The sequence below is a fragment of the Bos mutus genome, chromosome 11 (genome assembly GCF_027580195.1).
Source record: "Bos mutus isolate GX-2022 chromosome 11, NWIPB_WYAK_1.1, whole genome shotgun sequence".
Taxonomy (NCBI): domain Eukaryota; kingdom Metazoa; phylum Chordata; class Mammalia; order Artiodactyla; family Bovidae; genus Bos; species Bos mutus.
In genome coordinates, this window is record NC_091627.1 from 62,095,399 (window position 1) to 62,123,072 (window position 27,674).

Genomic DNA, 27,674 nt, shown 5'->3' on the forward strand with positions numbered 1-27,674 from the left:
GATCTGCAGGGAAAGCTGTGTTCAGTGCTGCGTGGCTCCCGGTCTTGCTCTGTCTCAGGCTTCCCTGTGCATTCTCTTCACGTCGCAGGACTTTTCCTGCCTCCCTTGCTTCGTTCACCACTTGCTCTTCTTTCTCCTTCTCTGTCCTCTTTCTCAGTGCAGTGGGTCATTGTTTGTGAGCTTCAGAATTGTGTAATAAGGAGTTTCACTGTGTTAGGTTATTGTTGAAACTAACTGCTTCCACCCACCCCGTTATTTAATTTATGGTTTCTTATATTCTTGAAGGTAATAGAAATTGATTTTTTGTGCTTATGTCAATAAACACACTCTAGCTAAATGGGACTGTGATTGTTAGGATAAGCTAATCAAAGAGGGAGAGTTACTCCAGCGTCATGTAAATGAAGGGTGTGTGTTACCAGCTCACGTAGGGTTGTTTAATCCAAATGTGAAGCGCGTGTGTACCGTGTGCTGTGAATTATAGTAGGTTTGTAAAATTTTATTTCCCCAGTTAGTACTGATACATCCTGATACAGGTTTCATTCAGTTAAAAATGGGGAAGAAACAAAGCATTGCTGGGGTAGTTTCCTCTTGGCCCCATGGCCCTTAGGATGCGGGGGCTAAGCTGCTCCATGCGGGCCTGATGGTCATGTAGCCGGATGGCTGAGGTTTAGGGAAATACCTTTCCTGAGGAAACCCTAAATATTTTGCCATCATGGTAAACAAGTGAGTGCATGAGCACGTGTGTGGGGGAGCATGTGCACCCACACACATAATATCATCTGGATGTATTGGTCATGGGTTGTCTCATAAAGAAAGTTACATAAAATGATCAAGTCTGTTCAGAGTCACTGTGACTTTGCTGTTTGTGTGATGGGTTCTGAGAAAGGTTGGCTGAATTCTTGCTTTCAGCCGTCAAAGGCTAGACTCAGCGTTGAGTGGGACTTTGTCTTCCTTCCGGAATAGTCTCCTCATTCTTCCTGAGACAGTTCGTGCTGCCCTGCCTCCAGTGTGGACCTGGTCGCTCCGTGTGCTCTGGGGCGGGGCTGCCAGCTGCACAGCTTTCTGCTGTGAAGTTTGGTTCTCACCTGCGCATTGCTGAACATGTACTGATGGGTTTTTAATAATTTAGTTTTAACAGTTGTCAAAGTGCGGGTACATAAGTTAAGCTTTTTATTTTGAGGTGATTAGAGATTCTCTGTGGTCATAAGAAATAATAGACACATTGTGTCCATCTCCTGAAGGTGATGCCGTGCAGAACAGGTGCAGTGTCGCCGCCAGGGCCGCGATCAGGTGACCGTCCCGTCTCCCTCCAGAGCCTCACGTGGCTCTTCTCATATGTAGACGTCACGGTTTAGAGCAGCATTGAGCGGGGAGATTTCCCAGGTACCCTGCCCTACACCTGCACCGCCGGCGCCCCCCATCCCGCCCCACCCATCAGCATCCCTGCCAGACGGAATCTTCTTCACATCCACGTCCTGCGTGGATGTGCCATCATCCCCCAACATCTTGGTGGTGTGCGTTCTGTGGGTTTTGACAAATGTATTGGAGCCTGTAACCATTGTTACACTATCACACAGTATAGTTTGATATAAAATTTGATGCAAAAAATTAACATTTGATACCAAAAAAAAAATTTGCCCTAAAAATCCTCTATGCTGTGCCTGTTCTCCCCCACCTCACCTGGTCCATTTACTACCCAGGTGGTCCTGCCTTTTCCAGAATGTCGCAGAGCTGGGTGACACAGTGCGTGCCCTTTTAACATGGGCTTCTTCCACATAGTCATATGTATTAAGGCTCCTCCCTGCCTTTCCACGGCCTAATAACTCTTTAAAGCTGTGAATACTATTCCACTGTCTGGATGGACCACTGTTTATCCATCACCTACTGACAGACATGTTGGTTGCTTCCAAGATTTGGCAACTCTGAGTAGAGTTGCTGTCACATCCACAGGTGGGTTTTTGTGTGGATGTAAGTTTTTAGCTCCTTCAGGAGCTGAAATATCAGGGAATGTGGTTATTGGCTAAGAGGATGCTTTGTTATTTAAGAAGCTGAAGCCTGTCTTTCGAGTGGCTGCACTCTCTGGTCCCCCAGCAGTGCTAAGGGTACCTGCTGCCCCATGGGCTGACGAGCATTTGGCGGTGTCGGGGTTCAGGGCTTCGGCCCTTCCTGTAGTGTGGGGTGTTACCCACAGGGGTTTCACGCTGATGACGTGTGCGGTGCTGCTGCTTATGTCTGCTTGGCATCTGTGTGTCGTCTCGGCTGCAGTGTCCGGGTCATCTGTGCGTTTTTAATCGGGCTGTATTCTCTTACTGCTGAATCTCTAGGACCCTATCAGTATTTGGATAACAGTCTTTCAAGTGTGTCTTTTACACATGTTTTCTCCCCCGTCTCTGGCTTGTCCTCTTATTCTCTTGACAGTGCTTTCACAGAACAGGAGGTTTTGATTTTCATGAAGTGCAGCTTATCGGTTATTCTTGACAGACGGTGCGGTGGGTGTTGTGTCTGCAGGCGATCACACACCCGAGGTGTCGTCGTGTCTTCCTGGAGCCCTCACCCTCCATCACTGCGTGCTGCCCCTCCTTCCCTGGTAACTGCCTGCTCTGAAGCCTGTTTGAGGCTGAGAACTGCTCCGGCCTCTCAGTCTCTGTCAGCGTGGTGTGTGTTCTTTGTCCATGCCCTTTTCATCTGTGTATGTCTGCAAAGTGGGTGTCCTGTATTCTGCTTTTCAATCCTGTGTATTTTCAGCTCCATTGAATTTTTTTTAGTTGGCTTATTTTTAGTTCATATATTTGATTGTAGTATTTAAAATATCTATTTCCTGACCATGGATAAGTGTACCGAGAGAGTTCATATGTTTAACAGCACTCGACCATGACAGCCACACTGAGGAGGCTGGGTGAAGACATATTCAGAGGAGTGGTGACGAAGGGTGTTCAGGACGTGGCCTTAGAGCACTCAGTGGAGAGTCGACCGAGGACAGCTGCCTTCTTCAAGAGCACCAGCTTGCCCCTGAGATTCGTGTCCACTTTAATCGTCCTCAAAACAGTCACTCAAGGTAAGCCTTCAGATTGTCCACAGTGAAGCAGTTCTTACATAGTTACACAGTTTACTTTTTCAGAGTGGACTAGTGTGCTGTTTCGTGCTGGGGGCCCGACTGTAGTTGCTGAAGTTGAGAAGGTCATGGTGGGCTGGCTTCTTGCCCTCCAGGGCCTTTACTGATGCGCCTGGATCCTGTGTCCACGGCAGCCTTTGCCGCTACCCGCCTCACAGAACCCACACAGCACGGAGAGTGCGCCTTTACGGATCCACTGGGACAATGCTTGGTGGGCCGGAGCCCGGGAGCCAGTGAGGCCCAGCACTTATTTCTGTGAATAGAGTTTAGTTGAACACATGTATGTTAATCTGCCTCCCTGGCCTCTGACTGCTTTTCCTTGTAACAGCAGAGCTCAGTAGATAGCAACAGAGAGAGCTTGCCTACCAGACAGTGCCTCTGTCTTCATTCTCTTCTTCCTCGTGGTTATGGTCCCCAGAGTTGTATCAGAAGGGGTAGTGGCTGTCTGAGATGTGTGTGAGAAGCCCAGACCAGAGTTCACCATGTATCAACATACTTGGTCCCGTCATCAGAGACACAGTGATGTTCGTGGCTGGTAACGCAAATGGGAAAAAGAGAGAAGCAGGAAGGAGTCGGTGCCTCCTCCCCCACTCTGCGCAGTCCAGTATTGGACACGCCGTCCCCGGCAGTGGCCTTAAACACGTGGGGATGGACATGGAAGCAAATAGTGAAAACTGGTGACTTGGGGATGGTCCATGCAGGTCAGATGGACACTGGCAGAGAGAGGTGCTGGCTGCCATGTGCTGTGGGCTGAATGTTTGTCCCTCTCAGTTCACATGGGGACCCTATTTCCAGGGAGATGGTGTCAGGAGACTGGCCTTTGGGGGTGCTCGGGTCATGGGGGTGGCGCCCTGATGAACAAGACCCCACAGAGCTTGTAACTAGAGTGTTAACTCTTCTGATCATCAGTAATAAGGAACAATAATGAACGAAGAAAGAGATTTGTTCATGTAAGCAAAGCACATTCTGTGAAATGTGGACCTTGCTCTAACACAGTGTCAGTAAAACCTCATCCACTTAGAAGTAACAGGACGTAAGTACAGAGTTCGTAAGTAACCGTGAGGGCCCAGGTCAGGGAAGGGTTATCGCTGGAGTGTCAGGGCAGAAATCAAGGACTTCTGTTCTTCACGAGCATCTGCCTAGACATGATCCTGATGTGGATTTGACACTTTGTGTTAACTCTTCATGCACTACCTGCGCATTATCTGACCTCAGGTCCATCCTGCGGTCAGGATGGTCTGGCCCCCCGGCCATTCCTCCTGGCAGAGAGGTCACTGGCAACCCAAGAAGGTCGGTCTCCTGAGCTCTGGGAGTGGCTCCCATTTGGTCTTGATCTTGAGGCAGAAACCCCCATTTTTATAAAGTTACATTTTGAAACAGGTCGATGGGAGCAGCAGTAGCAAGAAACCTCGTCTCAGAAGCAGCTGTCGAGGTGGCGGTGGTGATGCTGCTCACAGGTGTCGGCAGGCAGTAGTCATGATCAGACTGCTGAATATTGACTGTTTTCCTTGATATAAACGAGTGGTGTTCACTGTAAATTCAGTGTTAAACAGGGAATTTCTGAGTGAAGTTTACCCTGTCGTACCGTCTCCTCCCATTTCAGTCCTGACAGCTGAGTGAGAGGCAGTGTCTGAATTCAGCCCATCTCATCTGGTCCTCCAGTTTCTCCTTTTCTCTCGTGTTTGTGGCCGCATCGGGGTCCCCTTACTGCCATGCCTGTGACCTGCTGGACTAATGATGCGGTCACTGTCTGGTGCCCTGTCTTCCAGCTGACTTCCTGGCCCAGGCATTCGACTCGCTGTGTCTGGACCTGCAGGCGGACGAGGGGAAGAGCCTGTTCCTGCAGCTGCAGGCGGTGCCGGTGGTGCTGAGCCACCTGAAGCTCTCCAGCCGGGGGCTGCTGCCCAGTGTGATGGACAGCCTGCTGCAGATGACCGTGGAATCCAGTGAGTATCATGTCCAATAACGGGAGGGAGGGGAGAGTCCAAGGAGTGTCGTGCCCAGTGAGGGCAGTGGTTTGAGCCTATTCTCAACATTGGACTGTGTTGTGTATGGCACAGCTGGATCACAGGGTCAGCAGTGCCGTTCAGAGTTATAGAGCCTCACCCTTTGTCCACATGTCCACCAGCTTTCCCAGGGGCCTCAGTGTGAAGACTCGCTCACTTTCCAGCCCCTTCTCTGTTCCTCATGTCTGTTGTGCGGCAGAGCATCCATGTCCTCCTGGTGGGTGGGAGGGAGCATCCCCACCTGCAGGGCACATGGGGACCCAGCCTCCTCTCCTCCCAGAGACCCCCGCAGCCTCCCTGTGTCTCTGATGCTCAAGTGCGTGAAGCAGTGTGGTCAGTGGGGTTTTCCTCTCGGCGATGGCCCTGGTGGGTGAGACAAGCTCTTACTCGCTGGTGGGGGCTCCTCCCCAGCCCAGCCAAGACCCTGATGGGCTTTGCCTGCCTTGTTCTTCAGACCCTAGGGAAACCCCTCAACTTATGGGAAGCTGCCATTTTGCTTCAGTGATTCTTCCCACTCTCGGTTTCTCATCTTCCGTGCACGGCACTTCTCATTATGCCTTGAGAACGTGGAACCACAGCCAGGAAGCTCACGCTCTGTGGGAGCCAGCAAGCAAGGGCAGGTCCCTGGTGGCCAGTTGTCCCTCCATCCTCCCTGGATGTGGTCTGTGTGCCTGTTTCCCCACAGCGGTCCTGCGAGGAGGCCCTGGGGAAAGCCAAGGCCTGGAAGGTCAGCTGGCTTGTCCTGGACCCACGGCTGGACCGAGGTGGAGTTCGGACTTGAACCCAGGGCTGTGGGTTGGGGAGGGGCTCTGCCACACACCCCCCCACCCTGGGCTGCTTCCTCCTGCCCCAGGGGGACAGCCTCCGCTGACTGTGTTTATTCGTGTTCATCTCTTGACTGTCGCTGTTAAACGATCAGACTGCCCGCTGGAGTCTAACTCCTCCCTGAGCGGTGATGGTGACATGGCAGCTCTTGATTGACTGATGTCAGGTCTCCAGCAGCATTGCAAAATTAGTAACTGAGACACAGAGACTTAAGGTTACTTTTTGAAGTAGGTGAATTCCCAACGAGTTTCACAGAATTTTTTTCAATAAGGAAAACAAAACTCCTATCAGGTGAAAATGTTTGTTTATCAGAGACAAAGCCATCTGAGTGTCTGACAGACGAAGTCACTGTGTAGCCAGGGGACAACGTGATACAATCTCAGAAGTATTGGGGCGCCCACAGCACCCATGTGGAAGACCATGTCCGATTCCTCATGCAGGGCCCAGCATCTCTGTCCCAGCCGCCCTCACCCTCTCTTGCTCTTCCCGTCCCGTGGGGTAAACAGCTGCTCCTGAGGCTGCTCTCTGGGAGCTGTGCTGGCAGAGAGATGGGACCCAGGAGACCGGAAGTGATGTAACTTTGAGGGTCGCTGACTGAGGTGTGTGTATTTGTTGGATGCGTTTTCCATTTTTAGCATAAACCCAATGCCTGATACTAGCCAACAAAGTTTGTTGAAGGGATAAATGAATCTTAGATCAAAACACAGCAAATACTTCTCCACTGTTGGTTTTGTTTTGTTCTTTTTAGGTTTGAGGTCGGAAACTCATTTCACCATATAATTTAGTTGCTCAGTCGTGTCTGACTCTTTGTGACCCTATGGATTGTATCCTGCCAGACTCCTCCATCCATGGGATTCTCCAGGCAAGAATACTGGAGTGGGTTGCCATTCCCTTCTCCAGGGGATCTTCTCAACCCAGAGATTGAACCCACATCTCCTGCATTGCAGGTAGATTCTTTTACTTCTGAGCCACTGGGGAAGCCCTCTTTTACCATATAACTGTTTAGGAAGAATTGTTGGAAAAGAAATCCTGATAGGACTGGTCTGCAGCTCTTGGGCCTTGGTGGCCCGTGTATGCAGTGCCGTGGTTTGGGCCTCGGGTCTGCCACTTTGCTGAACGGAAGGAGCTGCCAGTGGCTAAGCTAGGCCTGGTGGTGTCCACCTGGGGTCAGTGTAGAAATGGCCTGAGACTGGGAGGTGACTCCACAGTTGTTTCACGTCTGTTAAATCCCAGAGTAATTTAAAACATGGGGCATGTATTCTGTATGTTTGTTTTATTTCATCTTCTAGTGTTTGTAGCAGCATTGTAAAATGGTAAACTGAGACACACTGTAACTTGAAAAGTTTATTTGCGCAAACAGCATTCCCAGTGGGGCTTGGTGGGGCCTCAGGCAGAGGTTTTTGTGGACCAGACTCAGAAGTAGAGAAACTTTGTCTACACTGTAGCACTCGCCTTAGCTGGCTGCTAGGCTCACCATTCTGGACTCTCGTGTCTCAGATGCAAGTGGAGTTCCAGTTTGTCTAGTGGGCTGTGACTGGGGGACCTGAGCCACCCAATCTGGTGGCCACCTTGTTTCATGACTGTTGTCACATATTTGGGGGAAGGTGGTGGGTTCCCCGTGCCGTGTTGGAACTTTAAGAAGACCGGTCTTTGGCACAGACATGGTGAAGCAGTAGGAGCTCTGTGTATCTGTCCAGGGCCCCCTGTCCATCTGCCACAGGTCATCTCAGCCATCCCCACCCTACCTCCCCCCAAGCATGAGAAGTACCAGGAACCGTGTGGGCAGAGTTCTCTGAAAGCTGCTGGGCTACACTTCATGAGTTTGAACGGAGGTCTGTGCGTTGCTCTACCTGAGTGTGTGTGGTGAGCACAGTGTTATTTTTAGATTGAGGACTTCTGATTATATGTTTTGCACATGAATATAAATCAGACAATAACTGAGCAGTGTGCTTTTAGAAAGTTACTCTGTAGTTTCTTTTTTTCTTCCTGTCAGTGGTGAAAGCTGTCACTCACCTACCTGGGCTTAGCTGTGTAAGAGCATGAGTTTCACTTTCTTGAAGAACTTTCCTTTTCTTGTCAGACATAGTTTCAATAAAATAATTTAAGTTTGTATTTGTATTATGAGTTTATTCTCTTTTGTGCTCTAGAAACCATCTTGTGTTACCGTTTAACACCTGAATGGAACAATGTATTTGAGGATGTTTCTCAGACCTTGTTTTTCAAATAAAGTTTATTTTTATTATAAAAGTAATAGAAGTTGGGAAATTAGCCAAAGACCCAAAAGTCCTACTGTCCAAAAATATGTACGTTCACAAGCCTATTGTGAACTGTGCTTTTGCAAGTACTTCTTTTTTTAAACATACTGAAGATGTGTGGAAACCTTGCCTTGAATAGATTTTCTGACACCATTTTTCCAGCAGCATTTGTTCCCTTCACATCTCTCTGTCACATTTTTGTCATTCTCATGGTGTTTCAAACCTTTTCATTATTCCTGTGTTTGTTAACAGTGATCTGTGACCAGTGGTCTTGAGGTTGTCATGGTTTGGGGCAGGAGGGGTGTTGGGGGGCAGGCCGTGAACTTAATAATGTTGTGTGTGTTCTGCCTGTGTCACTGACTGCAGTTCCCCCATACCTTTCCTCAGGCCTCCCTGCTCCCTGACACACAATATTGAAATTAGGCTAATTAACATCCTCTTGCCTGGAAAATTCCATGGACTGAGGAGCCTGGTAGGCTGCGGTCCATGGGGTCGCTAAGAGTCACACGACTGAGCAACTTCACTTTCCCTTTTCACTTTCATGCATTGGAGAAGGAAATGGCAACCCACTCCAGTGTTCTTGCCTGGAGAATCCCAGGGGAGCCTGGTGAGCTGTCGTCTATGGGGTCGCACAGAGTCGGACACGACTGACACGACTTAGTAGCAGCAGCAGCAGCATACCCCTCCAGTGGCCTCAGAGAGTTCATGTGAGAGGAAGAGTACTCCTCTCTCACTTAAAATAGAAAGCTAGACATGATTGAAGTCAGTGAGAAAGGTGGGTCAAAAGCGAAGACAGGCCTACAGCTGAGGTTCTTCGACTAAGCTGTTAGTCAAGCTGTGAATGCAAAGGAAAAGTTCTTGAAGGAAATTTAAAGTGCTGCTTAGTGAACACACGAATGACAAGAGAGCGACACAGCCTTACTGTTGATGTGGAGAAAGTCTTAGTGTCTGGACAGAAGATCAGCCTAGCCACAGCACTCCCTGAAGACAACATCTAATCCAGGGCAGGGCTAGATTCACAGTGCTCCATGAAGCTGCAGGTGGTTGTCCAGAGATTTGGCTGAGAGAATTCATGAAGATGATTTAAAGAAATATGGCCGAAAACTTACCACATTTGAGGAAAGATGTGCTTTTACAAATCTAAGAATTTCACCAAATTCCGCAGCTCAGTGAAGTTCAGGATAAACCCAGAGAGACCCTGCCTTGGAGACACATGATATTAAAATGTCAGACTGTCAAAAACAGAGAATCTTGAAAGCAGCAAGAGAAAGTGTGGTCTGTGTACTGTGGAATATTATTCAGCCTTTAAAAAGGTGGAAGCTGACACCTGCTACACCACAGATGGGCTTCAAGGATGTTATGCTGAGTGTAATAAGAGACACAGAAGGGCAGATCCTCTGTGACTTCACACATGTGAGGGCCCCCGTGTTGTCATATGTAGAGACAGGAGGTAGGAATGGGGCACAGAAACTGGGGGTTAGTGACTCACGGGACAGTCAGCTGGGGAAGATGAGCAGCTCTGGGGTGCGTGGGGTGGTGTTTACACAACAGCATGTGTGTACTTAACACTAGCAAACACTGCACTTTTCCAAGTGGTTCCAGTGGTACGTGTTACCTTATGCATATTTAACCACGGTTTGAAAAGTAAATATAAATGAACACTTATTGCTCAAAAAGAATCAAGCAAGGAAAACTATAGAAAGCATACGTCTTTTCAATAAAATTTTATTAAAATCTTCAATCTTTTCTTTTATGAATCTTTCCCACTTTTGCTTTTATGCTAAGAAGTTCTTCCTTATTCAGTGGTTATCCAAGCTGTCATTAACATGTAAATGAAATTCTTAAATTTCGGATGCTTTAAAAAAATTACCACCCCAACAGAATTTCTTCTTATTATTAAACTAAAGCACTATTTAAACAGCCTCCTCTTATGGACTGTATTCTCGATTCTGCTTAGTGGAAGAATCTGACGTCTGAAGAATGGAACTCTGACGTCATTACCTTCAGTTTGCTTGTTCAACAAGAGCCAGTAGACATTTTAATTCTTCCAATGATGGTATTTTCCCCATAGTATAAGAGTGGAAAGAACGGAAACCCTACCCAGCAGTGGGTGACTGCGCCCCGCAGGGCCTGGCCCCCCGCCCCCTGCCCTGAGCCTCCTGTCTCGCAGGTGCCCTGCAGCCCTTCCTGGAGGCCTGCAGCTGCTCGCTCTTCTTCCGGACCTGTTCCGTGCTGCTCCGGGCCCCGAAGCTCGACCTCCATGTCCTAGAGAAGCTCAGTATCATCCTGCAGAAACTTTCCAAGATCAAGTAAGGATATTTGATTTCTCACCTTTCTCATCAGAAACCAGCTCACTGTGATCATTTGGATTTGGCTTCCTGCAGTGGCTCCACTGTGATTATTGAATCAGAGTTTCCAGCAAACGTGTGGTGTGTTAAATGCTGGTCTCAGGCCACACACTTAGTGACAGAGTGAACCCTGGGCCAGCTTCCTGCAGGCTGGCGTGCTGTGATCACAGGTGAAGACAGGGGCAGATGAAGGTGTGTCCTGCTGGTGCTTACTGTGGATGCACTGGGTCAGGGGTGAGAAGGAAGCAGGCAGAAAAGACCGTGACCTGTGCTGGCCACAAACGGTCTTGGACGCACTGCTGCACTGGTTTCATTTCATTGCCATAAGTGAGGGCTTTCTTTTTGTATTTCTTCTTTCCCTGATGCAAGCATTGATATTTAAATTATTTTTTTTTTAAAAAGGACATAGACTTTAAACTATATTTTCCCTGAATCTCATATACTCTAGTGTTTCTTTTGAGGGAAGTCTGAACATCTTCTGTGCGTTGTTTTTCATGCCGTGACCTCTTGGTTTGGTTCAGTAAACACAGTGCACCCTGAGGCTACTTGTGGGTGTGTGACTGCAGGTCAGCCCGTCCTGCCTGGTGTCGCACACGATGCCACAGCAGTAAATTACTTGTTGTCACGTTGTGACTTCATCCTTAGTTCAACAAGGTACTAGTTTAACTCTGGTGTCGTTCAGGCTTGTCAGTTCATGGTCTTCCTTTTCTCTCAGGCTGACTGGCTGTGACTGTCTTGATTTGTAATCAGTGAATTCTCCAGGAGGCCTGTGGTCCTTCACCCTCTGTGGTGCCCTGAGGCTGCAGGCGTGTTTCATTCCTCTGAGTTCCTGCTCCTGGAATTGGTGGAGGTGTAGTTCCCGTATGGCTGTGGCCTGGGCCAGAGCTTTGAAGTTTGTGTTCATTTCAGGCGTAGATAAAGAATTGGAACAAAGCTTGAATGAGGGGCTGGGAATCATTAATGCCCAAGCCAGCCTTAGAGTAAACCTGTAAATCCACAGAGATGGAGACCCTGGATGTGAGATGGATGGTTATAAAGGTTACCATAGAGGGAAATAGATCTGGACAAGGAAGTAAGAAATACGTTACCAGATACGAGTTTAACTTATTGAAAATGAGGTTGCTGACTGGTTGCTCTGCAGAGGACAGTGGCCAGGAGCTAAGTCAAGAGGTCAGCTAATGGTCTGCTCCATGAAGAAGCTGACATTCCTGAGACATGGTGGTCAGGTACTTGACTCTGGCTGGCTGAGGGCAAGCCTGCTCTGGTAGTGACTATGGTGCAGGCTCCAGGGTGATGAATTGTCCTCTTTTCTCCTTGAATACTTTTCCACGTTAGGCCTGTTTCACAAATCGTGTCTTGTCTTTCTCGGCATGTGAATCTCTAGTTACCTATTTCATTTCCTCATGTATGAAACAGGATGCTATTCACACGTAAGGCTTTCTCACTGTTCTTGATTGTGAGATGACGTTAAGGTGCTCCTTCTCTTGCAGGAGTAATAAGAAGCTCTTTGAACTCTTCACAATCCACCTGATGCTTCAGGAGATACAGAGGACGACGCACCCAGAGCACGCCTTTCTCTGCATCAACCTCAACTCCACTCTGTTCAATTTGGGTCTAACGAAGTGCAGCTCCCTGGCCACCAGCACAAACCCTTAGACTGGTCGTTACTGTTTACAGATACTGCATGCGTGCTGCTGCTTGTCAGATTGTAAAAATCAGCAAAGTAACTAAAAGTCCACCGAGTAAAGTTACATATGAGTAGCATCATTTATCATGAAAAATAGAAAAAAAAAATGTTTAAAAAATTTTTTTTAAGTTTTTAAAACTTTTAAAATGAAACCCATGGAGCTGCAGCAAATTTGGCCTTTCCCATTTGGCTCAGGTGGTACTCATGTACACAGTGGGATTTTCAAGGCAAATGACACTGGGGCCACTCTTTGTAAAAATGTTTTGGGAAATTCTTAAAATTATGTGATTATTTGGAATAAAATTGGTGTTTGTGTGGGAACACAGTTAGATCATCTTGTTCCGTTTTCTTAACATGTGAAGAGCCTCGCCTTCCATAAGCAGAAGCACGTGCATCTGAGCTGCCATGGGCCCAGCACCAGGGACCTCGATGCCGTCAGAGGGGAGGGTTGTGGCCGGGGTCCAGGTGAGCTGGTGCTCGGGCCGCAGGACAGAGGGTGGACGCACAGAGGAAATCAGCATAAATCTCAACATAAATCTCATCCTGGGATCTGGACACCTGGGCCTTTTCAAGAGAATATAAGCTGTGCTGTTTGTGAAGCAGAAATCCATACAGAGAGCAGGCTAAGGTGATGTGGAGGCTTTATAGGAACTTGAAAATGCAGAAGCAAAAATGAGCATCCTTCGTCAATGCTACAGGAGGTGGAGTCGCTACAGGAGGTAGAGTCGATGCTGGGGGCAGGCAGACAGCGTGGGGCTGGTGCTTCTGAAGGGGCCAAGTTCTGGGCCGCGGCCGAGTGGAGATGGAAGGCACCCGTCCCCACCGTGGGGACCATGAGGAGGGGGCTATGTGCATACACAGTGTTGATGGAGGGGGAAGGCAGACAGAAACCCCTGCCTGCAGGAGAGGAGACTTGCCGGAGGTTGATAGGGAGCCACCCCTCTGGCTCTGGGGGACAGGATCTCTGAGGATTTACGCCTGGCGGACATGCCTGTTGTCAGTGAAGACAGTGGAAAAACTTTTTCAGATTTGTAGGTGTTCAGAAGTTACACCACTTACCCACTGTTCTGAGAAGAGAAACTGCACAGATTATTCTAACCAATTTAGAACTGAGTTTACTGAGTCAGCATCGTACCAAAAGACTGCAGTGAACACTGAAACCACTTAAACATAGGTAGGTTTAAATCATTGTAGTTGGTGTATAAAATGGAGTGAAATGTTAAATTTCTTGGAAGGGTAGACAACAGGGAGAGCAGTGGTTGAGAGTGTGTGCATGAGACGTGACTAGCCAGCATCGGGAGCAGCAGCTGTGGGGCCTGGGGTCAAGGTGGGAAGGGCGAGGCAAGTGAGGGACCCTTCACTGAGTCTTCATCAGAGATGGAGTTGAACATTCAATTTCAGTGGTGACATTGACAAAAGAGGGCTTCCCTGATAGCTCAGTTGGTAAAGAATCCACCTGCAATGCAGGATACCCTGGTTCGATTCCTGGGTCGGGAAGATCCACTTGAGAAGGGTTAGGCTATCCACTCCGGTATTCCTGAGCTTCCCTTGTAGCTCAGCTGGTAAAGACTCTCCCTGCAATGCAGGAGACCTGGGTTCGATCCCTGGGTTGGGAAGATACCCAGGACGAGGGAAAGGCTACCCTCTCCAGAATTCTGGCCTGGAGAATTCCACGGACTGCATAGTCCACGGGGTTGCAGTCGGACACAACTGAGCAACTTTCACCTTGACAAGAATGAAGGAGGCTACAAGAATGCTTTTAGAAAATGTCAGAGTAATTGTTAAAAGCAGAAGAGACTGCTTTTAACTGAAAACTAAAATGCATTTATAGACATGGCAAAACAGAGAGCCGGGAACATAAAAAGAACAAAAATATTTAGGATAAAGTTTTTAAAATTATAAATTCTCTGTTGCTCTGTTCTGATAAATTTGAAAATTGGATGAAATGGACTATTTTCTAGAAAAATACAAACTCAGAATTGTCTCAAAAATCTTCAATAGAAAATCATTTAAGTCTTTTGTAAGTGTGAAAATTATTTTTTTAATGACATTAATTTCAGGTGTTTTGCAGGCGATTTGTTTAAACATTTCAAAGAGAAGTATTTAAAACTAAACTGGCCCAGAAGGTAGAAAAAAAATTCTAATTCATTTCACACAGCATGAGCCCAACACCAAAAATTGTCCAAAAAAGTATGTTTCAAAAACTTCAAAGAAATAGTAAGAAACCAACACCAACATTACAGGAACATTCAGTTCAGTTCAGTCGCTCAGTCGTGTCCGACTCCTTGTGACCCCATGAATCGCCCCACGTCAGGCCTCCCTGTCCATCACCAACTCCCGAAAGTTCACTCAGACTCACGTCCATCGAGTCAGTGATGCCATCCAGCCATCTCATCCTCTGTCATCCCCTTCTCCTGCCTCCAATCCCTCCCAATATCAGAGTCTTTTCCAATGAGTCAACTCTTCCCATGAGGTGGACAAAGTACTGGAGTTTCAGCTTTAGCATCTTTCCTTCCAAAGAAATCCCAGGGCTGATCTTCAGAATGGACTGGTTGGATGTCCTTGCAGTCCAAGGGATTCTCAAGAGTCTTCTCCAACACCACACTTCGAAAGCATCGATTCTTCAGCGCTCAGCCTTCTTCACAGTCCAACTCTCACAGCCATACATGACCACTGGAAAAACCATAGCCTTGACTAGACAGACCTTTGTTGGCAAAGTAATGTCTCTGCTTTTGAATATGCTGTCTAGGTTGGTCATAACTTTTCTTCCAAGGAGTAAGCGTCTTTTAATTTCATGGCTGCAGTCACCATCTGCAGTGATTTTGGAGCCCAGAAAAATAAAGTCTGACACTGTTTCCACTGTTTCCCCATCTATTTCCCATGAAGCGATGGGACCAGATGCCATGATCTTCATTTTCTGAATGTTGAGTTTTAAGCCAACTTTTTCACTCTCCTCTTTCACCTTCATCAAGAGGCTTTTTAGTTCCTCTTCACTTTCTGCCATAAGGGTGGTGTCATCTGCATATCTGAGGTTATTGATGTTTCTCCCGGCAATCTTGATTCCAGCTTGTGCTTCTTCCAGCCCAGCGTTTCTCATGATGTACTTTGCATAGAAGTTAAATAAGCAGGGTGACAATATACAACCTTGACGTACTCCTTTTCCTATTTGGAACCAGTCTGTTGTTCCATGTTCAGTTCTAACTGTTGCTTCCTGACCTGCATACAAATTTCTCAAGAGGCAGATCAGGTGGTCTGGTATTCCCATCTCTTTCAGAATTTTCCACAGTTTATGGTGATCCACACAGTCAAAGGCTTTGGCATAGTCAATAAAGCAGAAATAGATGTTTTTCTGGAACCCTCTTGCTTTTTCCATGATCCAGCGGATGTTGGCAATTTGGTCTCTGGTTCCTCTGCCTTTCTAAAACCAGCTTGAACATCTGGAAGTTCATGGTTCACGTATTGCTGAAGCCTAGCTTGGACAATTTTGAGCATTACTTTACTAGCGTGTGAGATGAGTGCAATTGTGCGGTAGTTTGAGCATTCTTTGGCATTGCCTTTCTTTGGGATTGGAATGAAAACTGACCTTTTCCAGTCCTGTGACCACTGCTGAGTTTTCCAAATTTGCTGGCATATTGAGTGCAGCACTTTCACAGCATCATCTTTCAGGATTTGGAATGGCTCAACTGGAATTCCATCACCTCCACTAGCTTTGTTCATAGTGATGCTTTCTAAGGCCCACTTGACTTCACATTTCAGGATATCTGGCTCTAGGTCAGTGATCACACCATCGTGATTATCTGGGTCGTGAAGATCTTTTTTGCACAGTTCTTCTGTGTATTCTTGCCACCTCTTTTTAATATCTTCTGCTTCTGTTAGGTCCATACCATTTCTGTCCTTTATCGAGCCCATCTTTGCATGAAATGTTCCCTTGGTATCTCTAATTTTCATGAAGAGATCGCTAGTCTTTCCTATTCTGTTCTTTTCCTCTATTTCTTTGCACTGATGGCTGAGGAAGGCTTTCTTATCTCTTGTTGCTATTCTTTGGAACTCTGCATTCAGATGTTTATATCTTTCCTTTTCTCCTTTGCTTTTCGCTTCTCTTTTCACAGCTGTTTGTAAGGCTTCCCCAGACAGCCATTTTGCTTTTTTGCATTTCTTTTCCATGGGGATGGTCTTGATCCCTGTCTCCTGTACAATGTCACGAACCTCAGTCCATAGTTCTTCAGGCACTCTATCTATGAGATCTAGTCCCTTAAATCTATTTCTCACTTCCGCTGTATAATCATAAGGGATTTGGTTTAGGTCATACCTGAATGGTCTAGTGGTTTTCCCTACTTTCTTCAATTTCAGTCTGAATTTGGCAATAAGGAGTTCATCATCTGAGCCACAGTCAGCTCCTGGTCTTGTTTTTGTTGACTGTATAGAGCTTCTCCATCTTTGGCTGCAAAGAATACAATCAATCTGATTTCGGTGTTGACCATCTGGTGCTGTCCATGTGTAAAGTCTTCTCTTGTGTTGTTGCAAGAGGGTGTTTGCAATGACCAGTGCATTTTCTTGGCAAAACTCTATTAGTCTTTGCCCTGCTTCATTCCGTATTCCAAGGCCAAATTTGCCTGTTACTCCAGGTGTTTCTTGACTTCCTACTTTTGCATTCCAGTCCTCTATAATAAAAGGACATCTTTTTTGGGTGTTAGTTCTAAAAGGTCTTGTAGGTCTTCATAGAACCGTTCAACTTCAGCTTCTTCAGCATTACTGGTTGGGGCATAGACTTGGATTACTGTGATATTGAATGATTTGCCTTGGAAATGAACAGAGACCATTCTGTCGTTTTTGAGATTGCATCCAAGTACTGCATTTCAGACTCTTTTGTTGACCATGATGGCTACTCCATTTCTTCTGAGGGATTCCTGCCCACAGTAGTAGATATAACGGTCATCTGAGTTAAATTCACCCATTCTAGTCCATTTGAGTTTGCTGATTCCTAGAATGTCGACGTTCACTCTTGCCATCTCTTGTTTGACCACTTCCAATTTGCCTTGATTCATGGACCTGACATTCCAGGTTCCTATGCAATATTGCTCTTTACAGCATCGGACCTTGCTTCTATCACCAGTCACATCCACAGCTGGGTATTCTTTTTGCTTTGGCTCCATCCCTTCATTCTTTCTGGAGTTATTTCTCCACTGATCTCCAGTAGCATATTGGGCACCTACTGACCTGGGGAGTTCCTCTTTCAGTATCCTATCATTTTGCCTTTTCATACTGTTCATGGGGTTCTCAAGGCAAGAATCCTGAAGTGGTTTGCCATTCCCTTCTCCACTGGACCACATTCTGTCCGACCTCTCCACCATGACCCGCCCGTGTTGGGTGGCCCCACAGGCATGGCTTAGTTTCATTGAGTTAGACAAGGATGTGGTCCTAGTGTGATCAGATTGACTAGTTTTCTGTGAGTATGGTTTCAGTGTGTCTGCCCTCTGATGCCCTCTTGCAACACCTACCATCTTACTTGGGTTTCTCTTACCTTGGGCGTGGGCTATCTCTTCACCGCTGCTCCAGCAAAGCGCCGCCGCTGCTCCTTACCTTGGACGAGAGGTATCTTCTCACCGCCACCCCTTCTGACCTTGAATGTGGAATAGCTCCTCTAGGCCCTCCTGTGCCGGCCACCGCTCCTTGGAGGTGGGGTTGGTCCTCCCGGCCGCCGCCCCTGACCTCGGAGGCGGGGTAGCTCCTCTTGCCCTTGCTAAATGCGCTGGTTGCAGCTGCCTGCGCTAAATGCGCAGGTCGCAGGAACATTACAGGAACCTTAATCCATCACCAGCTGGGGAAGCATGCATTCTAGAAATATCAGATTGGCTTTGTGGTAAAAAACACATATTTTATTGTATTTGCCAAGCAAAGATAGAAAACCATACACTCAATAAATGCCTAAAATATAATTCAACTTACATTCCTGATAAAGCTATAATATGTTTAAAGGGCTATGAAATCAGTGAGTACTATGAGACACCGGGTATGTGCCTATTGAAGTTGGGACTGTAACAGCCCAAGCACCCATCCTGTGACGCACGGCTGGTGTTTCAGGAAGCATAACTTTGGGGAGGGAGATGCAGGTGATGGGCCCACCTGGGGGCTGGGGTCTTCTTTTAGAAGCTCAGCAGGGTGCCCGGTTGCGAGATAATCACTCACATTCGGAGCTTCTACATAATCCCTCAATCACTAACTAGAAATTAATGTTTCACTTCAGTGTTAGTAATAAGTTAACAGTTTACATGGCAGACTTTTATGGAACAGGAATCAAATACCAAGGAAGGTTCAGAACCTGATGAGCGACCATCCAGGCTTGGCCAGGGGGACATGGAGGGCAATCTGATGAAACAGACCCTGAGTTCCCGGTGGGGCTCCACTGTGTCGGGGCCTCGTCTCCCCAAGTACTTCACATGCTTCAGCCAAGACTAATCCCAATCTGAATTCCCTTTAGAACATGGGGAAGTCATCCTAACTCATCTGGACTAATAAACAGGCAGGATTAGAGAAGGAAGCTTCTGCTGTTTGTCAGCACTGAGCCAAGTTCTTTTCTGTTCTTTGATCCTCATCAGACCCTCATGCTGGGTCTTGTCCTTGTTGAAAGAGACGGCCCAGCTGAAAGAGACACGGCCCAGCACCCGGCCACAGCTGCTCACACAGTGGCCCTCCAAGAGGGGAGGGCGAGCTTGCAATGCTGGGGGTCAACCCGGATCTGGTTGGGGCTCACATCTGCTCCTCCAGCCTCGCCACACTTGCTGGAATAAGGGGTAAGTAGAGAGCTTGATTCCAGTGGAGGGACTGACTCCATCCTGCAGGTTGCCAGGCAGCTAAGAATGTCGGGGACACATATACACCCCCAGCTGGTGGCCATGTACAAGACCCCCTGGAGCCAGAACTGACAGGTGGGTCACGAAGACCTGGGGCCCAAGGCCCTGAACTGGAGGGCAGAGAAGAGGGGCCGTCAGGGTGGTGGGTTAACCATGATCTTTGCAGAGTTGGGACCTCTGAAGGCAATACAGGTGATGAGACCCTGTGTGCAGGGTGCTTCCCAGGTGGCTCAGTGGCATAGAATCAACCGCCAGTGCGAGGACGCAGTTTGATCCCCAGCAAGGGAAGATCCCCTAGAGGAGGAAGGGCAACCTACTCCAGTATTCTTGCCTCCTCTATCCTCCCGTGGACAGAGGAGGCTCCTCTGTGGGGTCGCAAAGAGTCGGACATGACTTAGTGACTAAACAACAACAAGTCTTCAGAGGGCGTGTGGGACCCTGCCTCAGCGACACTGGACTATTGAAGAGAACAGCTGAGATACCAAAGTGGAATATAAGCCATGTTAGCTAGGTTCAAAGAAGCAAGATGGCTAGAGGTACTATGAAGAGACAAGAGACTAACAAAATGGACTGTGAAGTTTTCCAAAAAGTAGCTTACAGAAATGAAAATGTAACTGTTGAAATCAGACAATAGATAAGATTGAAAGGAGAACTGGTCATAGTAATTATGCAGGATGAAAACCTAGAAGACTCTCTTACGTGGAGGATGAAGCATGAAAGGATCTAACACAAGTGTAAACGTGCCCCAGCAGGAGAAAACACAGCAGAGAGATCCGAGAAAAGCGTGGCTGGGGATAAAACGAGAAGGATGGAAAACACAACTCTCCGTTCAAGAAGCCAAATGAACTAGCAGCAAGACAGGTGCAAAGAGATCGCTCCTTAGAAACATCAAACTGGAAGAAACGGAAGGACACCAAAGACCGGCAGACGCTTACATGCAGCCAAGAGAGAAGACAGGTCAGCTGAAAGGGCAGCTCAGGTGGGTGACTCCCCACAGCCATCTGCCCAGGCGTCCTTATCATCACCCTTCCCAGGACATTTCAGACAAACCAAACACTCAGCAACACCAAGCTCCACCTAAACCTCTAAAGGACGTACCTCAGGAGGAAGCAGAGTGGTTTCAGAAATTCTAAAAGGCGAGATGAAATGACAAAGAAAATGATAAATGAGTGAGACTCAACTCTGAAGCTCTGTATTCAATGTGCATGAGGGTGCGCGTCTAAGGGCTATTGGGGTATGGGGAACACAAGGTGACACAGAAAGAAAACAGAACTCCTGTTTCTATTTTTAATGTTCTGCTGCTGTTTAAAAGTATTTTTGTTCACATTTAAAATTCTACACACATGTAAGTGCACAGGGAGCGTGTGTTGGAACACACAGGTGTGCCCCCGCCATGGTCTCACCTTCAGTGACTCCACAACTGAGCTGAGGGTGGGTGACCCTCTGTGCCCCATTTCCCAGTCCCTCGTCTAAAGCAGTGAGCTTTCAGTCTGTCTGGGCTGCTCATTGCAGTCACCAGGGTGGGCTTTAAAGAGTCCTTTCCCTCCCCCGCCACCATCGAATCTGAATTAACTGCCCTGGGGTGCCCTGGAGGGTGTGGAAGTGCCTCTAGTCCTTCTAAGCTTGACTGCTTCCCCGCCAGGATGCTGGTGAGGCCGGTGTGTGTGGACAACCCGCCAGGATGCTGGTGAAGCTGAGATGTCTGGATGGCCCCGCCAGCCTCTTGGCTGTGGAAGCGGCAGGTGGGCTAGAAATTGCTGTGACCCTGAACACAGCCCTTCTGAGTCACAGTTTATTCATCTAGATGAGCCTGTGCTGACAGCTTCTGGGTTGCCGTGTTCAGGTTCAGGACACAGTGTGTGTGTGTGTCGTGATCACACAATAGGTTCTGTTTGAGTATGGGGGCAAGAGGCATGGTGACCCTGCACAGGACTCTTGAGGAGATTCCAGGTGGGAGGACCCTAGGCAGCAGAAAGGACGGCAGGCAGGTGGCCGCCCCAGGCATCTGCTGGCCATGCTCAGGCCCTACGGTCTCAGGACACCAGGGACCCTGCCAGGGTGAGCTATCTTCTTGCTGGTGGCACCAAGGCACAGGTCCTGTCTTGTAGGAATTCTCAAAAGCTCTGTTTGTCCCTCTGGTCTTTACCTGCTGTCACTGCCGCCCCGCCGTGGGCCCTCTGCTGTGTCATCACAAAACTCCCTCAGCCCCTTCGGTCCTCGTGCAGTGCCCTGCCCTTGTGGTATCCACGGGCGCCTCCTCTGTCCCCTTCTCAGGTCTCCTCCTCCTGTCCTGCTGTCTCTTTAGAGCTGGTCTTCCCTGAGTTAGGCCTTCCCTGATGGCTCAGACAGTAAAGAATTCAATCCCTGGGTTGTGAAGAACCCCTAGAGAAGGGAACTAGAGAATACTCCAGTATTCTTGCCTGGAGAATTCATGGACAGAGAAGCCTGGCAGGCTACAGTCCATGGGGTTGCAAAGAGTCAGACATGACTGAGCGACTTTCACTTCCCCAAGTTAGGGAACCGCCGGGTAGCCTGGCTGGACAGTGATCACTGGAGCGGCAGTGCCCGCCTGGGCTCCTGCTCCAACCCCTTGGCTCCCACTGATGAGGAGGCAGCCCTTGTTGGGGGGACAAAGCCAGATGGGACTCCCATAGCACATCACACACAGGTGACAGCCAGGAGCAGAGCCACAGACCTGCCTACCCACACCGCCCCCAACCCCCGCCCCCGCCCCCTCCCCCAGCCAATCCCTGGAAGCCAGGGGTCTTCTTGTTATTAGTTTATTGAAATTGTAAAACATAATAAGTTATATAAACAGACCTAGACACAAACATTGACAATGAAGATTCCACTGGCCAGGGCCCACAGCTCTGGCCGAGGTGATTTCTGAGTGTGTTTATTTCAGCAGGAACAGTGGCTGTGGCCATACAGGACAGCAGGGGGAGCCCAGCTTCGCTCGGTGAGAGTCCTTGTAGACTCAGTGATCTGAACCCATCATGTAGACTCAAGCCCTCCAGAGTGGTTCCTGCCTGGGTTTGGTTCCAGGTAAGCAGATGACGAAGGACTGAGTCACTGTCAGGACAAACTCCCTGCACATGGCGGGCTGAGCCCCCAAGACAGGCCTGGCACCGCCGGCCCTGTGGCCGCCCGCTCTACCTCCTCTGACGTCCGCAGCCTCAGAGAAGGTGGCTTCAGCAGCAGCAGCAGCACAGAGCCGGGATTGTGCCAAGGGGCCACGGGGACTGAGGGTAACCAGGCTGTGTGTGAGTGTGCCCTGAGGGGCACAGCAGGCCGACACCACAGACAACAATGGTGTTAAATGGCCACATGTTCTGCGTTCAGGGCCGGAGGTTGCGTGCCGCCCTCCGCATACACCTGGTTTCCTCCCCAGAAGCATTTGTCAGTCATGGGACTTGTCATTTCACAAAAGTATAAGCCAGAGACTGGTTTCAATTTAGGAACAACAGGGTCAGGTCTGTCCCTGGGGGCTGAGCAGAGAATTCACAGTTAAACACCCTCAACCTGCCTGATCACCCCTGGTTCCTGGTTCTGGCCACAGCAGATGTCCTCAGAGAATTTGCCAGAACAAGGCTGTTAAGCCCCTCTCTCAGTGTCTGCCGGACACTTAAAGTTACTGTGAGAACTCAGTTCTGTTTTCATTCCCGTTTCCCCTACAGCTCACAGTGCACTCACATCCATGGAAGGCCTGGCATGGTCTCCAGACCTCCTTCAGATCTGCTCACCCCAACTTTACTTTCTCTGACTTAGAATCACAGAATAACCTATTTGCAGAAGAGAAGCAAACTGAGCCCTGGGAGGGGAAGAAATCGGCCCCTGTTGGCACGAGCAGACCAGGTCCCCATGGCTACAGACCCCACGTTCCCTGAGGGGCTCAGAAGGCCCACGAGGCACATCCCTGTCCAAGACCCTCTGGAGCCTGAGGGTTCCATGGCTGTTTCCCTTTCCAAGCAGAGCCAACCCCTCATTTCTGTTTGAAGCAAACAACTTGTGTCCCTGAGCACTACTGCCCCAGAGGGTCCAGTCTGCTCGAGAAAGAAAGCAGAGGCAGTTCAGGGACCCCGGGTCCTGAGGCTGGACTTGTGCAGCACTGAGTGAAGCCAGGAGGCTGCCCTTGATTGGACATCCGTGGGAGGCAGGCATCCTGCAGGCAGAAGGGCCTCGGGGACAGTGAGCCCGGGGTCCCGCAGGCGGTGCAGACCCTCACTGAGCCTGGAGCGGGAGGACGTGGTGCCTCTGCAGCCTTTTCCCAACCTCAGAGCTGCGTTCCTCATGGGGCGCCCCCACGCCCCCCCCAGGGAAGCAGCTCCCCCAAGCTGTGCCCCCGTTCCCACACCCCCTTGGGCTGTGTGCGGTCTTCCAGAAAAATATGTCCCCTGGGGCGGTGAACTCCCCACAGGACAGATAGGCTTCACTGTGTCCTCCAGGCACCGCTGGTGCACGCCGGGCGGTGCCGACCGCATCCATGGAGGAGCAAGTGGGGCGGGCCAGATAGATGCACACAGACCCACTGCACCTGGTGAGGCCAATGTAACCTCATGTCCACACGGATCTTCTATCTGGTTAGACTGGGAGACAGGCCTGTGTCCTCCTGTTCCTCGGACCAGCGAGGTGCCCCTGGTGTGCAGAGGAGACAGCCTAGCCTTGGGGACTGCGGCCCTGCTCAGGATGCAGGGGGTGGCGGGGCAGCAGGTGGCGGGACCCCCACCCACTCCAGGATGTCCGCACACAGGGACTCTACAGCGTCCAGCCGCTCAATCTGCACCAGCTTGGTGAGAAGCTCGGGGATGCTGTAGCCGGCCGTACTGATGCGGTCAAACAGCTGCAGCCCGTCTGTCATGCCACCAATCTCGTCCCGCTTGAGCCCAAAGCTCTCGGCCAGGTGGCGCCACGTCTTCACCACCGCCTTCTCCGAGTTGTACGTGGCACTGAGCATCCGGCTGGTCTTCTCCAAGCAGTCGAAGGGCAGCTCCGTGGGGCTGAGGCCTGAGGGACAAAGAGCCACGTCAGACGTCAGCAGAAGTGTGACACCCTTGAACAGGATTTATAGAACCTTTTTTAAAATCGTAAAATATAACACAAATTGCAGAAATCCACAAAGAATGCATGCTTCAGGCGAACAACTCCTGGGACACTGCCAGCCACACTCGAAGCCTGTCCATTCCCCTGACCCCAGCAGCTCCATCGGACGCAGCCAACCTAGTCAGGTGACCCTCCCAGTATCAGGTCCCTTTAGGGGACCAAGGTCATTCTTAAAAGGTGCTCCAAGGACAGTCCTGCATGGGTCACCTGAGCCACATCAGTGCCCTAGCGGTCCTTGGACCCTGCTATATGTTAGACTCAACCAGGAAGTGTTCACTCCACGCTTTCCCCTCTTCCTCCTTCTAAGTACAGCTGAAAACCCACCAACCAGCACAGGTGGAATGCTCTCTTCGCAAGAAGAAAACAGACAGTATCTGCCTTCATACAGTGAAACGCCATAGGACAACCCTGGTGCCGCTCCCTCCAATGCCAGCAAAATGGGACAGGAGCCTAGGCGTCCACCCCGGGAGGCCAGGCAGGGACCCTGGCTTTCTCCTCATCCAGCAGCTGGTCACAGGCCTCCCTGCCACCACGGTGTTGGTAGAGACCACTCAGAGCAGTGGATGTCTACACATACCCCTGCACAGGTTGGGCTCAAAGATCCACAGCCACCTGGGGGTGACAGGGGCACCCCTCCTTGACTCAGGTATGTCAGAGGAAAGCAGCCGCACAGAGGGTTCAGATGAGACCCCGAGTCTCAGAGTGTCATGTGAAACTGTTCCAGTTTCAACAGAGAGTCACTCATCACGCCAAGAACCAGGAAGACCTCAAATGCATGAAAAAAGACCATCAGTAAATGCTGACAAGGATAACAGAGATGTTAGGTTATCTGGCGAGGATTGTAAAGAAGTCCAAACCCATGCTTACCACATAGTAAATAAGGATAACATAAAAAACAAGGATAACAGAGATGTTAGGTCATCTGGTGAGGATTGTAAAGAAGTTGTGATCAAAGTACTTCAACATGTAATTACAAACATACTTGAAACAAATGAAAAAAGAATAGAATACCTTAACAAAAGATAGAAAATGTAAAGGAGAACCAAATGGAAATGTTGGAACTGAAAAAGGTAACAATCAAGATTAAAGCTCAGTGGATGAGCTCCATGGCAGAATGAAGAGGGACAAGTTAGTGAGCTGGACGGCAGAACAGACATCACCCACCTGAACAGCAGAGAGAAAATAAACTGAAACACATGTCCCTCCACACCTCCGTTGGCCTGCCCCTAGTCCCCACCACCCAAGCTGATGAGCAACTTGGAAGGCGGTTCTTCTCAGCCTCTCCTGGGACACCCAGAGTGCTGGAGGGTCCCTGGGGAGTCAGGGCCCCACACCTCCCCTTACCTTCCACAACACCACACACACTGGCATACACATCCAGTATCTTCTTCCTTCGACTCTGAATCTGTGAAAAAAGTTAGTGAAAGTCGCTCAGTCATGTTCAACTCTTTGCAGCCTGCCAGGCTCTTCTGTCCATGGGATTCTCCAGGCCGGAATACTGGAGTGGGTCACCATACCTTCCCCTAGGGGATCTTCCCAACCCAGGAATTGAACCAGGGTCTCCTGCATTGCAGGCAGATTCTTTACCAACTGAGCTACCAGGGAATCCCAGAAAAAGCTAAGAGAGTATGAATTTTCACAAAGTGGGTGTCAGCAGCACAGGCCCACGTCTTCCATCTCCATGTCAGCGGGGCCCCTTCCTGATTCCGTGTCAGAAATGCTGAGCTACATTCTCGCCAGAACATCAGTCACATTCACAGAAGAAAGCCCTCCCCGGCTCGGCGCCCTCAGTGTCCACGGGGCTTCTCTGCTCCACTGGACATTCAGACTCACAGACAACCAGAGGCCACATCTGGCTTCACTGGCTTCAGTCTCTCCAGAAGGACAGACCCTCCAGCCCAGCTCACCAGGGGGTATGGGTGAGGTTTCCACAGCCACAGAGCTATGCAGCCCTCTCCCTGCAGGGCGGGCAGCTGGGGGCCTGGCAGGGGGGGCGGGTGCACAAGGCCCCTTGGAGCCACCCTCTTTGGACAACTCCACAGCCCCCACCCCCAGAGGTCAGTGAACTGGGCACCAGGGCATATTCCTGTCAAGATCCGACCACAGCAACTCCAACTGGGCACCTTCACCGTGAGCAGTGATGCCAGGAGCAGAGCTAACAGGCCCAGGTGGGGACAGTGACCCCCCCTGGTGCACCTTGGCCCCCATGTGGGGCACGCCCAGCCTCTGGGCAGCAGGCTTGTGTGTGTGTGTGCACGCGCATGTGCATGTATGTGCCCACATGTGCATCTTGTCTGGTTGGACCTATTCCAGTACATTTACAAGGGACTCTCCTGTCTTGTGCTGTTCCCAGCAATTTAACCTTTTTTCTCTTGGCTCACTATTTCTTCATTTCTTCTCTCAAGCTGTATGACGAGAGAACTAACTTCCCTGTCTTTAGTCTCAGATTCTGAACCTGTCTTCTGCTGGGGCCCAAGGGAGAAACCCCCAGAGCTGGCAAGGTGCATTCAGCAGAAGGCGGCGTTTGTGGGGGAGTTGGGTGTAGGCCTTACCCCGGCCGCCCGGGTGGCAGTGGCTGACTTGTCCCTGGCCAGGTGGACCAGCGACAGCAGGCACAGCTCCGGGGGGCCCTGCCCATCTGGGGCCGGCTCCTCGTCACTGTCCAGGCTCCGGTTCAGCAGCTGCTCCTTCTCTGATGAGGCGTCGTTCTCGCTGCAGAGACAGGACCATGGTAAAGGGCACCGTGCCAGCCGGCCTGGCCCGCTGCCCCAGGGGTGGTGACCGTGGGTGCAGAAACCTGTCCCTGCTTTCCCTAGCTTGTCTCTGCTTTCCCTAAAGGCTCGGGCACAGACTGCGAGGTGGAGAGACGCCACTCTGTGGGCCCAAGTCTGCACCGGGCAGAAGGGCTCCCGCAGCACCAGGTCTGGCAGATGCCCAGAGTGAGGGGGAGCCCCTTTGAGAAGGAGACGGGTTCGGGATACCCACAGGAGGTAGGCTCCAGTCACACCCTGTCCCTTGCCCAGGCCATGGCCCTAGTCATGCCCCCAAAATCATTCCACTCGGATGAAAAACAACCTATAGGCACTCTGCTTGCTTCCTGTGGTTTGGCTGAAGACTAATTCAAGAACAAAGGACCGTATGTGCTGGTGACTAGGTGACAGAGACCCAGCCCCACCCAGTGCCCACTGGAGGCCGAGACACGGAGCCAACAGCCAGCGGTTTCAGGTCCCAGGGCAGAGCAGGCAGGGGCGTGGGCACTGAGGACCCTGGGCCACTGCCCCCACCCTGTGTCCCCCACAGGCCCAGCTCCCCTTCCTGCTCGGACCCCAAAGACCCCCCCAGTTCAGCCAGGCTGCCTCCCTGACTCACCTCTTAGCCGATTTGGCTGGAGCCGCCGTCAGCTTCTCAAATTCGTCCTTCTCGGAGAAGATCACCACGTTGTCTGTGGGGGTGGGAGGGAGGGGGGGTCAGGGCCCGGCCTCCTTAGGGG

General features: G+C 49.8%; 2 protein-coding genes across 11 annotated transcripts in view; one reads left to right on the forward strand and one right to left on the reverse strand.

The window, feature by feature from the left end:
• The window catches only part of CCDC138 (coiled-coil domain containing 138), a 29,944-nt gene extending 17,373 nt beyond the window's left edge, over nucleotides 1-12,571 (forward strand). For 3 of the 10 annotated variants that reach the window (XM_070379505.1, XM_070379506.1, XM_070379508.1), the window contains 3 exons: nucleotides 2,863-3,055; nucleotides 4,882-5,058; nucleotides 5,573-6,681. In XM_070379505.1, coding sequence (XP_070235606.1) covers nucleotides 2,863-3,055; nucleotides 4,882-5,058; nucleotides 5,573-6,099 — 897 coding nt within the window. In that variant the 3' untranslated portion in view covers nucleotides 6,100-6,681. The other 7 variants (XR_011466060.1, XM_070379507.1, XM_070379509.1 and 4 more) reach the window with 7 other exon arrangements.
• A 10,884-nt stretch (nucleotides 12,572-23,455) lies between these two features.
• The window catches only part of EDAR (ectodysplasin A receptor), a 50,315-nt gene continuing 46,096 nt past the window's right edge, over nucleotides 23,456-27,674 (reverse strand). Inside the window, exons 9-12 of the mRNA XM_070380157.1 lie at nucleotides 27,554-27,626; nucleotides 26,737-26,896; nucleotides 25,529-25,589; nucleotides 23,456-24,088 (exon numbers count right to left, since the gene is read on the reverse strand). Coding sequence (XP_070236258.1) covers nucleotides 23,766-24,088; nucleotides 25,529-25,589; nucleotides 26,737-26,896; nucleotides 27,554-27,626 — 617 coding nt within the window. The 3' untranslated portion in view covers nucleotides 23,456-23,765. The remainder of the gene's footprint in view (nucleotides 24,089-25,528; nucleotides 25,590-26,736; nucleotides 26,897-27,553; nucleotides 27,627-27,674) is intronic.